Genomic DNA, 11901 nt, shown 5'->3' with positions numbered 1-11901 from the left:
TGAAACTGACGAGGATTTTATGAGGCTGACTGACTGAAACTGACTGGGCCTTACTCCACCAGTTCCTGCTTCTTTTGTATAATTTATGTCACTCAGTAAACGGCTTAAAAGGTCCAGTCAGTCATGACTGTGAGCAGAGTGCGTAACTTGCCACTTGTTTAGAACAAACTTAAACACTTACAGTCCTTGTGTTACGTCGGGGTGCAAAAAGGGCCTGAAATCAAGACAGACAGGCAAAATGTCGGGTAATTTTATTCAGAGTCCAGCCAGAACTTGCATCCATTTCAGGATCAGCTTTATTAACGAAGCGTGTGTACACGCGGAAGGAATTAGACTCCAGTTATTTCTTTGCTCTCAGTGGACGTAACAGAATAGACAACGGACAATACCAACAACAGCAACACGTGAGGCACATTTATATTTATATGTGCAATGGTGCAGAGTGCAAAGACGTTGGGATAAATAATGGAATAAATAATGGATGGTTAATGTGTTAGTTACTATATATACAATATACATGAGCAGATATTCCTCCAAAAACAGGGACTGAGTTGCTGCAGAATGGGAATTTCTCTGTAAAATGAGAGGCGCTCAGCAACTTTGCTTTTATATGGGAATGTAAACAGAGGACAACCAGTTTTGAACCAGTTGATTCGAGTTTTCTACTGCAATGTGGTTCCTCACAGACGAGTTGCAGCCTTCAGTGCAAATTGACTCAGAATGATTGTGACTTGTTGCCAATCTGTTATAAAGGAAGAATTATGTGCAAACCTTTGACAGTTCACCTGAGAGTGATTGCAGTCGGTCCAAGTTGGACTGAGCTTGTTTGCAGACAGGTTGCCTCCCATCACCTGACCTGTGCAAAGCTGGTTGCTGACGCTGCTTGCATCAGTCTCTGACAGCAAAACAGTTCAATGTAATCACGGGGCAACCCCCTGTCATGTTTACTAGTCACGTGGAAGTTTATATCCTATAATTACTCGAGCTTGACTGAGTTGTTAGAAAACAATTGGAAACCATTAGAATACCAAGTGTAAATTGGGTCTTTGTGAATGAGCGACCAGCCTATATAGAACAGTTGGACGTAATATGCAGCATTTCTCCCCTTTCCACATGGCGTTCCTCGCTCTTGCTAACTTGTGCGAAAGTGGAATGGTTACAGTGTTGGTGTGGGAGGTCTGCTCTGCACGGCACAATTGCAGGAGGTTGTGCACACACACACGCAGCTGCTACTGCTGCTGCCACAGCACACGCATGGCAGGAGAGGTATAAATAGCATGCCACTATTTTGTCTTTACATATTTAGCTGTTGGATATTTTAATGCAAATTAATGTGGTGGGATCGGAGAGGGGTGTTTTTGTTGACTGGAATTAGTATTGTGAGCGAGCTTTCTTCTCCATTCTTTCCCGTCCTTTCTCTCCTCTCCAAATTACAGCTATTAAGACAAGACTGGTGCGAGCCAAACACGGCGCTCCACTTAATGTGATTTCCCCCGCACTGAGAAAGGAATAAGAGGCAATGATTCATGGGAGCCCCACAAAAAAAAAGCCGGAGAGACGGGAAGATGTCCACCTCCGACATGCGCCGAACACAACCACTCCGCTTGTTTAAGTGTGTAATTGCATGTGTTTGTGTGCGTGTGTGCAAGTACTTGTGTGTGTGTGTGTGTGGATGAGCTTAAAATGAACATTATGATTTATGACATCCTGTATTTAAGTCTGGCTAGTCCTCACATTACCACAACACTAATCTAATGAATAGACTGCCTAAGCAGGAAACATGCAAATGCCCACTGTCTATTTCCAGAAACCAGGCTTGGGAGTGAGCAACTGTGGCTCCTCGTCTTGATGTGGCTTTTATAGTGTTTCTGCAAAATGATCTTACTTGCAACTTCCCCCCACTCGCACACAACTGAGGAGTAATGTGACAGCAACGCGCCAGCTTTTTTTTTTCTTCTCCAGTGTCTGCCATGCCAGCTTTCAACACCCGACATTGGCAGAATTAGGTTTGACAGCTCTAGTTGAGGCCTGGCGATTGGCCGGGCTCCAGGGACGTTGTGCTTGAAGAGAGGTATACACCACCACGGAGTCTGGGAACAAGAGAAACAAAGCATTCGGTGATGAGATACTCAAGCCCCGCTCGAGATCGAAGCATGTTTAGAAACCTCGGGGTGAGGGGAGGGTGGATGGAAAGGGCCATCTGAGGGAATCCGGCGCTGAGAAGTGAAAGTGTGAGTGCTGACAGCGACACAGACCCTTCGAAGAGACACCAGATTCAGGACACAGAGGGCTGGAGATAGTGTAAACCAGCCGGCAGAGAAAGGCCTTCACTCGACAGCTTTGTCTGATTTAAAAGATAGTGTTGCGCTGAGGGTGAAATGTAGCGTAGCACTTTTATGAAAAATGGCTGTGATTAGGGGGTGAAAATATGTGCTTTTTTAAGAAAAAAAACAAGTCCACTATGAAACACCAGGAAGAAGTAAATACTTAAAAACTGAGCCCATCCCAGCAGAGTGGATACAACATATGAATCCCAGGGAAAAGTAGGCTGGAGTGCCCCATAGATCAAGGCTTAATGTAGCCCGCAGCGCTGGCGGGATGGCCGAGACAAATGACAGTTCACTGAGGTGGGGTCCCTGGACAGAGCATGGCCCAGCCTCTGGTGCTATACTGGGGTTAGCTGGAGCCTGCAGGACACAGGGTCCATGCAGGGAGGGATGCAGAGAGTGCAGGGCTGAGAGGGCTTGCTCGCATTTGCTAATGGGTCCCCAGACAACCAGGCCTGACCTTACAGGCCCAGTGCATTCATTACCAGCTGGTTAGCAGCTACCGCTAGTGTGAAAAGCTCCTGCTAGTTAACTGCAGGTAGGAGGTTAAAGATGACTCAACAGGGGCACATGGGGACTTCTGTTAGCTGGACTTACAGGTATGTGAATGCTGCAGTTGCTGAATTGAGTAGCAGTGTAGCAGAATATAGGGAGAAGGAGTGTCTTAAAGAAAGAAAAACGAAAGGAATTTTTGGGAAGAAAACAGACAGCAGAGTCTTACGTTGTTCAAGGAAATGCTATCTGCATAGTGGGCATCACAGTGCATGTATGTAAACCACAAAACGTCTGGAACAATGTCCTTTGGACAGACAAGATCAAAGTAGAGATCTTTGGCCATGAAGCACAAACACCTCATACCTGCTGTCAGCATGGTGATGGGAGGTCATGATTTGGGCACCTGGCAGTCACTGAGCCGACCATGAACTCCTCTGAATATTAAAGTATTCTAGAGTCAAATCTGAGAACATCTGTCTGACAGATACAGCTTGGACCAAACTGGGTCATTCAACAGGATGATGATCCAAGAAGAGCAAAGTGCTGCAATGTTCCAGTCAAGCTCCCTCAACCTGACTGAGATGCTGTGTTGGGACCTTAAGAGAGCTGCGCATGAATGAGTGCCTGCAAATGTCAATGAACTGAAGCAACACTGCAAAGAAAAGTGGCCTAAAATTCCCCACAGCAATTTGAGAGACTGAAAAAGTCCTAAAGAAAATGAGTACTAATAAAATTGGCTCTACAAGCTACTGATGATGGGGTGTCAACACACTGCATAGACATTTTTCTCATGACTGCATTAAAAAGGAACTAGATAAGTATACTAGTTTACAGGACATTAGTCAACCTGCTATCCAATAATAAGTCATGTTAGTAATATTTCCCTCTCCAACTTTTTAGTCAGCCAGGAAGGAAACAATGGTAAGATTTAAAATCTGAATCCACTTTAGAAGGGAGAAATAAACCCTTTCAGAAACTAATCATAAACCAACGTCTTGAAATCATAAGTGCGTGGGCACATAGAGTTTTTAAAATTTTGATTTTGAGTTTATTTGGTCCTGGTTTTCATAATTAACCAATTAAACAATTAAGAGCAACACAATGACAGCAACAGATACCCACCCTTAGCCAAGACAGACTGGCCGTCCACAGAGCCAGAAGGTCAAGTTTCACAAATGAAATCTATGAAATGTGGAGACCTGACCATATAAAGAGAGTGCTGCTCTAAATATATTTCACTCCTTAGCAGCAATGAATTATCTGCCAGTCGCCTCTTTTAGGATCTCAACTTGACCTTTATATGTGCTGCTTACGTAGCTCACTTAAAAAAAAAAAAACAACCCACTCCTGCCTTGTTACGCCTCCTCTCATCCACCAGATCACAGGAGTCCATTCCTTATTTCCAACTCGGCTGAAATAACCTCCTGAAAGTCTCCTCATCTCGATGCAGCTATCATTTTGGCTCCAAAGATGTCCGCCCTCCTTGCAGCAGCTACCCACAGCGCCTGTGAACTCTGCATGCATTATCTCTCTCCCCTCCATAGGGTGCTGTGCTTTATGCGGGAAACCAGCCCCATTTATCAGCATCCTCTGTATCCCTCCACTGCCTGGCGAAGCACCTGCTGCTACTCTAACTACAGCCAGGCCACGGCCTTATCGCTTCTGCAGATCACAGGGCGCAGGGATGTAGATTGACTAAATCTTCGGCTAAAACAAACAAACACACTTAGTCGTCATTTTCTCCCCACTGCATTTCCTGTCAGATCTGCCAACATCTGAAGGTGAATGGAAGAAAACAAGTTTAAGGAATGGGTTACGGGTGGCTTTTCAAAACAGCGTTAACTGGGGCACGAGGCGTCTGGCACGCTCGCCTCCTCGGTGCCGGGCCTAATGATTTCTAATGCTGCTAAACATTACATCGCTGTGAAAGCCCTGCTTTTCACTGGGGACGCGCCCGCAAATCTCCCATCGCATGTTCCCTTTGTTGATTTTTGTGAGACAACAACACGGCAACGCTTATCTCCATTACAGACCAGCACCACGGGGAGCTTCCCCAAAGCCTCTCACCCAACGCCTTATTAGCAGCTATTCCCTTCTGTCTCCCTCATCCTCCAACTGGGAGCAGATAGAGGGAAAGAGAGAGCATTATCCTGGCGTCTCTTCTTCTGATTCACCACAAACCCTCGCTATGTCTATTCACATGCCACTGGGCCTGGACGGCCCCGCATCCATCCTTTACTCTCCCTTCCCTTCTTTCACAGTCTTAGCCCTGAATCACACTAAGAAGAAGAAGAAAGCAGCATCTCCAGTTATTTATAAGCCCATACAAAAGGTTGGCTGTTAATTTCAAAGCCTGTAAGAAGATGAGGTTCTTTTGTGCTCGTTTGTATTGTGGAAAACAAAAAAAGGGATAATGCCGTCAACACTGATAGCTTCATATTAGTGAGTCAGTGATACAGTATACTGCTGGGGTAAAGCAGCAAATGACTGCTGAGTTTAGTGCCGAAGCTTAAAGGGACAGTGCACCCTCAAAGCCCTATTTATCCTTCTAGACTACCTGTAGTTATCAGAAAAAACACATGTGAAAGCCATAGCTGCAACAGTTGTCGGAGGTCATGGTCCAAGTCCTTAAAAGAACCACTAACCTTGGATGTTGGTATGGATGTTCCTGGGAACGTTAACAGTAGATTAAATAGGTAGACACATAACCAGTGTGCACAAATTCAAAAGTAAATATTTGGTGTGACCACCTTTATTCTTCAGCACAGTCTGAACTCTCTTGTTAAGTCGTCTTCAGGAATAGTTCTCCAGGCTTCTTGAAGGACATTCAAAGCTCTTCTTTGGATGTTTCTGCCTTTTGTTCAGTTCTGTGTCAACATGATCCCACACTGCTTCAATGATGTTGAGGGCTGGGCTCTCGGGAGGCCGATCCATGACTGATAGTGTTCCACTTTTTACTGCACTGGCAGTGTTTTTGGATCATTGTCATGATTAAAAGAGAAACTTTTGTTAATCAGATGTATTCTAGGTGGTACTAAATGGTGGATCAAACACACCATGCTGAGAGCTAATAGCTCTTTGGGAATCACCTTTCTGATATGAATGACACATAGATCAGTGTTAAATTGCCTTTTGCACAGTACTGGACATCCAACTGATTAGTTTCTGCGTCAAGTTCTCAAGATACTGGTTAGTGTGGCTGTTATCTGTTTACTTACGTAGGAAGAAGTATATGAAGCTGCTAACAACATGGTTTGCACATTTGTTCTGAACCAGGTCAGAATTTCTGTAAATAAACATTTATACTTTACATACTTTATGCTACAAGAGCTCCATTGCATTAAACAGAAGGCAGACATCTCTGCAGCGTCTCCAAAACTGGGCATCTCACACTGGTCAATGTAGATGGTGAAGGGGAAAAACACTGTAATCTGACTGAGCATTTTCTCTGTGAGATTAAACCAAGAACACAAACGTTGGGGGATTTTCGCCCACACGATTGTAATCAAGAGATTGTCATTGTGTTGCTTTAAAGCATTTTTAGGCCCCCACCATGACACTGATGTTGTTTGTGTAAAAGAAGAATACTTTGTTTGCCACATGTAATTGTGCTTTAATATATTTTAATGTCAAGTATGTTTTATTGGGTAAAATACACCCAGTGTTACTGAAAGTGCTACAGAGTCACAAGTTAGTGTTGTAGGGTTAAATTGTGGTCTACAAAGGGGAGTTTGTGGCCTGACCGATCCAGCCCTTCCACGTTGTTGCTGTTGAATGGTCCCTTAACTAAAAAGGAAGGTAAGCTGTGGGATTGTTGTCACATGTAAAAATATTCAATGAAATGCGTTTAATTTTGGTGGTCAATCCTGAATTAATCACACATAACTCACATCTGCAAGAGTGCGGACATCCCTCTGTACTGCACTACCACGTAGCATGGTTAGTTAGCCCGGGTCAAAGCAGGCTCGGTGTTGGAGGGTTTACCGTGGGTGACCCTCGGCACAAATGTGTGAATGTAAGGGCTGAAATTGGAATCAAACCTGAGGAAAAATGATGAACTCTAAAAGTCCTGATCTTGTGTTCTTCCACATTCCCTCACCGCCCGCCTCCTTTATTATTTTTTTTTAACTTTTCAGTGCGTGCGTGCAGCATTGACGATAAGGATCTACTTTTACGACCTCCCCCGCCCCCCTCCTTTTTGGGTTCTTCACCACAAATACCGCTGCCTGCAGCCCTCATCTGGTCCCCCCTGTTTGTTTAGCGTGTGTTTATTTGTTTCTCTGTAGTCCTGGGATTAATTATCATAACCATATGCCTGGTTAATACATCTCTCTCCAAGCCAATAGTGTGGCAGCCTGCAACTCCTCCATTTTAATTACAGCTAACATCGTTAGCCTGATTTTGTTTTGTACTTTCCTGCTCATTTCTAAATCCATAATTCAAAATACCAGCAGAAAATGTGGGGCGGGAATAATTAAGTCGTGAGAAGGAACTTGTGCAAAAAGTGTGGCATGCATGGAGGGAAAGAGATCGTTTTCACATCTGAGGTTAGCTACTGACAGAACAGTCCGATCCCAATGCCCCCCACCCCCGGGGTTTCGCTTGAGCTCCTCTACACCCAAATGAGTTATTTATCAGGTTTCACACCAGAGATAAATATACAACCTGCGTCAGGTGCAAATACGCTGATTCGGTGCACAGGATTTAAAAGTCACGCTGTGCTGCGAGGCCGTCTGCGGTGAAGGTGAGGCTCGGGAAGTGGCGCTAATGTATCTGGGAAGAAGTGGTGTCATGGGTTCAGTGTCAGCTCATATTTTACCGGTTTGGCTCAAGGCCAGACAAGTTTCGTATGGCGGAGGGATCGGAGGAGGGATAATGACTGCTGAGTCAATCAGCGCGAGCCGAGCTGCTGTTAGGTCAAAGTCACAGCACGGGGAGAACATGAAAGGGGGGAAGCTGCTGCGCCGCTCGGGCTTGGCTCAGCCTTGCGCACTGACGTAATGACATTAGGTGTTGCATTGCTGTGATGACACCTAAAAAACAGGCTTGGTATCACAGTGAATTTTACATCACTGAGACGATCCCGCCGACGCGGGGCTTTGTTGTGGCCTGCTTTCGCTGTGTGGCGCTTAGGATTAAGCATTCCGCTCCGTTTCACAGGTAATGACATGCCTCCGTTATCACCAGGCCTTTATTTCAATAAGAAATCATCCATTATTTAGCTCCCAACCTCTCTGCCCTGTTCGCCTTCTCCCGCCTTCCTTTCCCTTTCCGCCTGCCTCCCCTTGGATCGGGGCACCCCACTGATTCCTCACTTCAAGGACGAACGTGGCGGAGAGGAGAGGAGTCGACCCAGTCACCAGACAACCTCTCAGAAGAGAGAGGGAGCGCACACACACAAGGCTCTCAGAAGAAATGCGAAAAATGTGTGACCCAAATATACATTGCTTTGTACTCTGGTTCAAAGTTTCCTGTCCTCTCTACCAAACATTCAAGGAGAAGGAAAAAACACAACAATGAATAAATCATACACCGACTGAAACCTACTGTAGTCGTGTTCCTGAAGAGAGAAGGGGAGGAAGAGGGAGAGAGAGGGAGGCAAGGCGGGAGAGCGACAAAGACGCAAAGAGAGTGGAGAGGAGAGCGAGAGACCGAGAGAGAGTTGAAAGTGAAACAGAAAGAGCAAACACCTCTTTGGTGTTTTTGATGGCACTCTCTTATGGAACATGGTATTTCTTGATTTACTCTTAAATCCATCATCAGTCGAGCTAATAATTCGACTTAAGTGCTGCTCTGAAGCAATAGATCACATAAACCAGGCGCCGTCCCCTGTGAACGCTCAAATTACACGAACCAAACCGTCGGAGAGCCTATTAACCAACTTCAGACTTTGATTCAAAGCGCCATTTTTTTATTGCTATAACGTCTCAAATTAACCGATTACTTTGATATCGTGGGGCCGCTCGAGACTCATTTTTGGTTAAGAAACGGCAAAAGAAAAAGCTGGCGAATAAAAGTCTGTGTGTGTAAAAATGCTGAATCCCTTTAGTATTGGAATGACACGAGGCTTTTTCTACAGATTAAGAAAGCAGTGTTAAGCCTTTTGCTGCACTCATTAGGGACTTCCAATTTAAAAGGAAAGGTTGGGGCTTTTAAATTTGGGGTAATACCCAACTGTTTTTAAAGGGGGACCTATTATGATTTTCTATTTTCTATAACACATACACTGTTATAAGCAGAGGTGGAAAGAGTACTCAAAATTTGTACTCAAGTACAAGTACTGTTACACTGGTTAAATTGTACTCAATTACAAGTAAAAGTACTGGTGTTAAAAAAATACTTGAGTAAAAGTACAAAGTACTGTTCTCAAAAACTACTCAGAGTATTAATTACTTTTTAACAGACTGATGTTTTATTCTGTTGTCAATAGCAGGCATTCAACTCGATTCACCAGTATAAATATTTATGTTCAAAGCACATTTTTCAGATGAACAAGGTATAGAAAGGTAACTTGTTTTGTAAATAAATGTAGATATAAAAGGAGGAATTTTGTTTGTTAAAACAATGACAAAAATGTTTCTGAACATGCGTAGAACCATTTAAACTTTTCCCCATACACTGAACAACAGGCAGGTAAGTGTCTTAAAGTCTTAGCATTTCTTTCACACTTTACTTTTTGAACCTTTTGTTCAGTTTCAGCAAGAGCTGGTTTTCTAAATTAACAGAGGCAATCCGACTTCGTTTGGCAGTGAAGTGTAGACCAGCACAGCTAAAAAGTCGTTCACACGCAGCAGAAGCAGGCAGAGCTGTGTTCAGTTTAAGAGAGAGGTTTTTGATGGCTGAGAAGGAGTGCAGCAGCTCCATGGTGTCTGTGGCACAAGCAAGATAACCATCAAGCTCAACTGCACTTTGCAGCCTTCTGGAGATTGGTCTGGAGAAGAATTCATCTTCATCAGATGACTCTCTTTGCTGATCCTCACTCTCATGCTCTGTTGTTTCAAGATGTTGTCTGATGTATGTCAAGGCTGTAATTGCAAGTAGATAACACAATTTTGTTATTTAAATTTCAGTGATTATTCCTGAACACAAATTTAAAATCGGCAAATTCTCAAAAAGGATTGTTTAGTATTCAGGACAGACCATCAATAACTTACAATGTATTAGGTGAAATACTCACTTAAGCATGTGTTGAAATGTAAAAATACACAAAAATGGGATCACATGAATCCTTACCAGCCTCTGTTACATCTGCTCTGTCAGTCCAGGAAGTCTTGAACTTGGGTAAGAGGACTGCAGCTGCAGCCAACTCTGGATCCTCCATCATCGCTCCAAAACGCTTTTGAAGGCCATTTTGCAGGGCTCTGATGAGTGGCACGCATGTCTTGCTTGATGTCTCCAGCCTGCTAAGTTTGGACAGTAGTTGTTGGATTACTGGCAGGAGCCATCCCATAAAGGAAGTGGACTCAGACTGAAGGATGTTTGAAGCTTTCACCAGTGGCTTCATGGTGGTACAGTACTCCCTTAGGAATGCAACTTCTGCAGGACTCAACCTGTAAGACACAACAACAAAACCCACCATGACTATAATAGGGATCTTCTGATTTAATATTAAGAGTCTGCTCACGTTTTTAACCATCCATTAAGGAAAATTCACAAAATTTGAAACCATATTGGTAGGTGTCCAATTTTGCTCACATTTTCACCTTGAACTCCTCACAAATGCTCCTGATGGCATCTTCCCCCTTCTCATCAATGATGCGTATTATCCTTTCAATGGCAAGGTAGGTTGAATTCCATTGTGTTGCATTGGGACGAATGATCTGTAGCTCACACTTGTCCTCTACCACTTCATTAGCCAAATGAGATCGGCCAGTTTTGTTCCAAATGGCCTGGCATTTTGCAAAGGTTGCACGGGAGAGCCTCTTGTAGGTTTCATTCATGCTCTCTGCTAGGGCAGCATCAGTTGTTGCCACAAGGTTTAGCAGGTGACATGCACATCGCTGATGAGGCGGAAGTTGATACTCCAAACCAGAGTCTTCATCAAGAATTGCACTTGCCTCATGGTAGTCCCTATGGTCAGTCAGGTCAATAGTTTCTGGGTCTGCTTCATCTTCATCTTCATCTGCATCATTTTGTGCCCCAAACATGTGTAAGGCCTTGACAAAGTTGGATCCACTATCAGTTGTGGTTCTTACAACTTTGCCTCTAATCTTGTATTGGCAATGGATATCATCAAGCGCACCAGCAAGCATGTCAAATGTGTGAGACCCTCTCAATCTTTTGCATGCTAGTGCTGCAGATCTTCTTTCCAGGGACGCTTCCTCTATCCAATGGCATGTGACTCCAAGGTAACTTTTCTGATGAGCTGACCAACAATCAGTAGTGGTAGCAACAAATTTGACTTTATCCAATTCTGCAACCAAAGTCATCTTCATGTGATCAGCAGCTTCACAGATTCTGGCACGGACAGTGGGTCTGGAGATGACTTTGGCTTGAGGTTGTAATGTGGTAACCAATTCTTTGAAAGATGGCTGTTCTACCACTGCAAATGGCTGTAGACCCTCACATATGAAATTGATGACAAGCTTGTCAACAGTTGCTTGTGGAACATGTTTGTTTGCAGCTCTCAACATCAGGTCTGGTAACTTGGCTTGTGTATTTGCTGAGAGCTTGTTTGGTGTGGCTGTGGTCTTTCGCTGTCGAGATGTTGATGCCACAGTGATATTGTACTGCTCAGTCTTCGATGGATGTTTCCTCTGTAGAGATAAATATTATCATACGTCAGGTTCATACATTACTTCATAACATCACTGTGATTAACACTAAAAGAAAACACATTTTTAAAACATTATTCAACTAGACTTGAGCTAATCTTTGATTGTTGAGCATAGTATAAAAGAGTGGTGAATTGGTCAAATTTTGCAGATATATTGCTGTATTTATTCACAAGTGTAAACCAATTTTGAACGATCATTGCAAAAAACATGAATTTCTGTATACATTCTAAGTTCTGTAATCTGTATACTATCTGTAAAAAGAGTATCGACCAATGTATCAGTATCTAAATTTTTAACTCCTT

General features: G+C 43.7%; 1 protein-coding gene across 1 annotated transcript; it reads right to left on the bottom strand.

The window, feature by feature from the left end:
* Nucleotides 1-9491: 9491 nt before the first annotated feature.
* LOC146547276 (uncharacterized) lies at nucleotides 9492-11074 on the bottom strand. Its single transcript, XM_085264992.1, has 3 exons — nucleotides 10518-11074; nucleotides 10056-10372; nucleotides 9492-9847 (listed from the first exon to the last, which is right to left on the bottom strand). Exons 1-3 carry the CDS (start codon nucleotides 11072-11074, stop codon nucleotides 9492-9494), a joined length of 1230 nt encoding a protein of 409 aa, XP_085121118.1.
* Between the last annotated feature and the right edge of the window lie 827 nt (nucleotides 11075-11901).

Source organism: Mchenga conophoros, linkage group LG23 (assembly GCF_057382185.1).
Source record: "Mchenga conophoros isolate Kocher_MC1m ecotype Shallow Benthic linkage group LG23, M_conophoros_male_GT1.1, whole genome shotgun sequence".
Classification (NCBI taxonomy): Eukaryota; Metazoa; Chordata; class Actinopteri; order Cichliformes; family Cichlidae; genus Mchenga; species Mchenga conophoros.
This window is presented reverse-complemented; position numbering and strand designations above follow the sequence as displayed.

What these genes read in the sequence shown, in the direction of transcription:
- LOC146547276 (XM_085264992.1), bottom strand. Translation starts at nt 11,074, where the DNA reads ATGCTTGCTGGTGCGCTTGATGATATCCATTGCCAATACAAGATTAGA. An exon ending in GAGGAGTTCAAGGTGAAAAT is followed by an intron (nt 10,373 to 10,517) that starts GTGAGCAAAATT and finishes TGTGTCTTACAG; the next exon opens with GTTGAGTCCTGCAGAAGTTG. An exon ending in AGCAGATGTAACAGAGGCTG is followed by an intron (nt 9,848 to 10,055) that starts GTAAGGATTCAT and finishes TTGCAATTACAG; the next exon opens with CCTTGACATACATCAGACAA.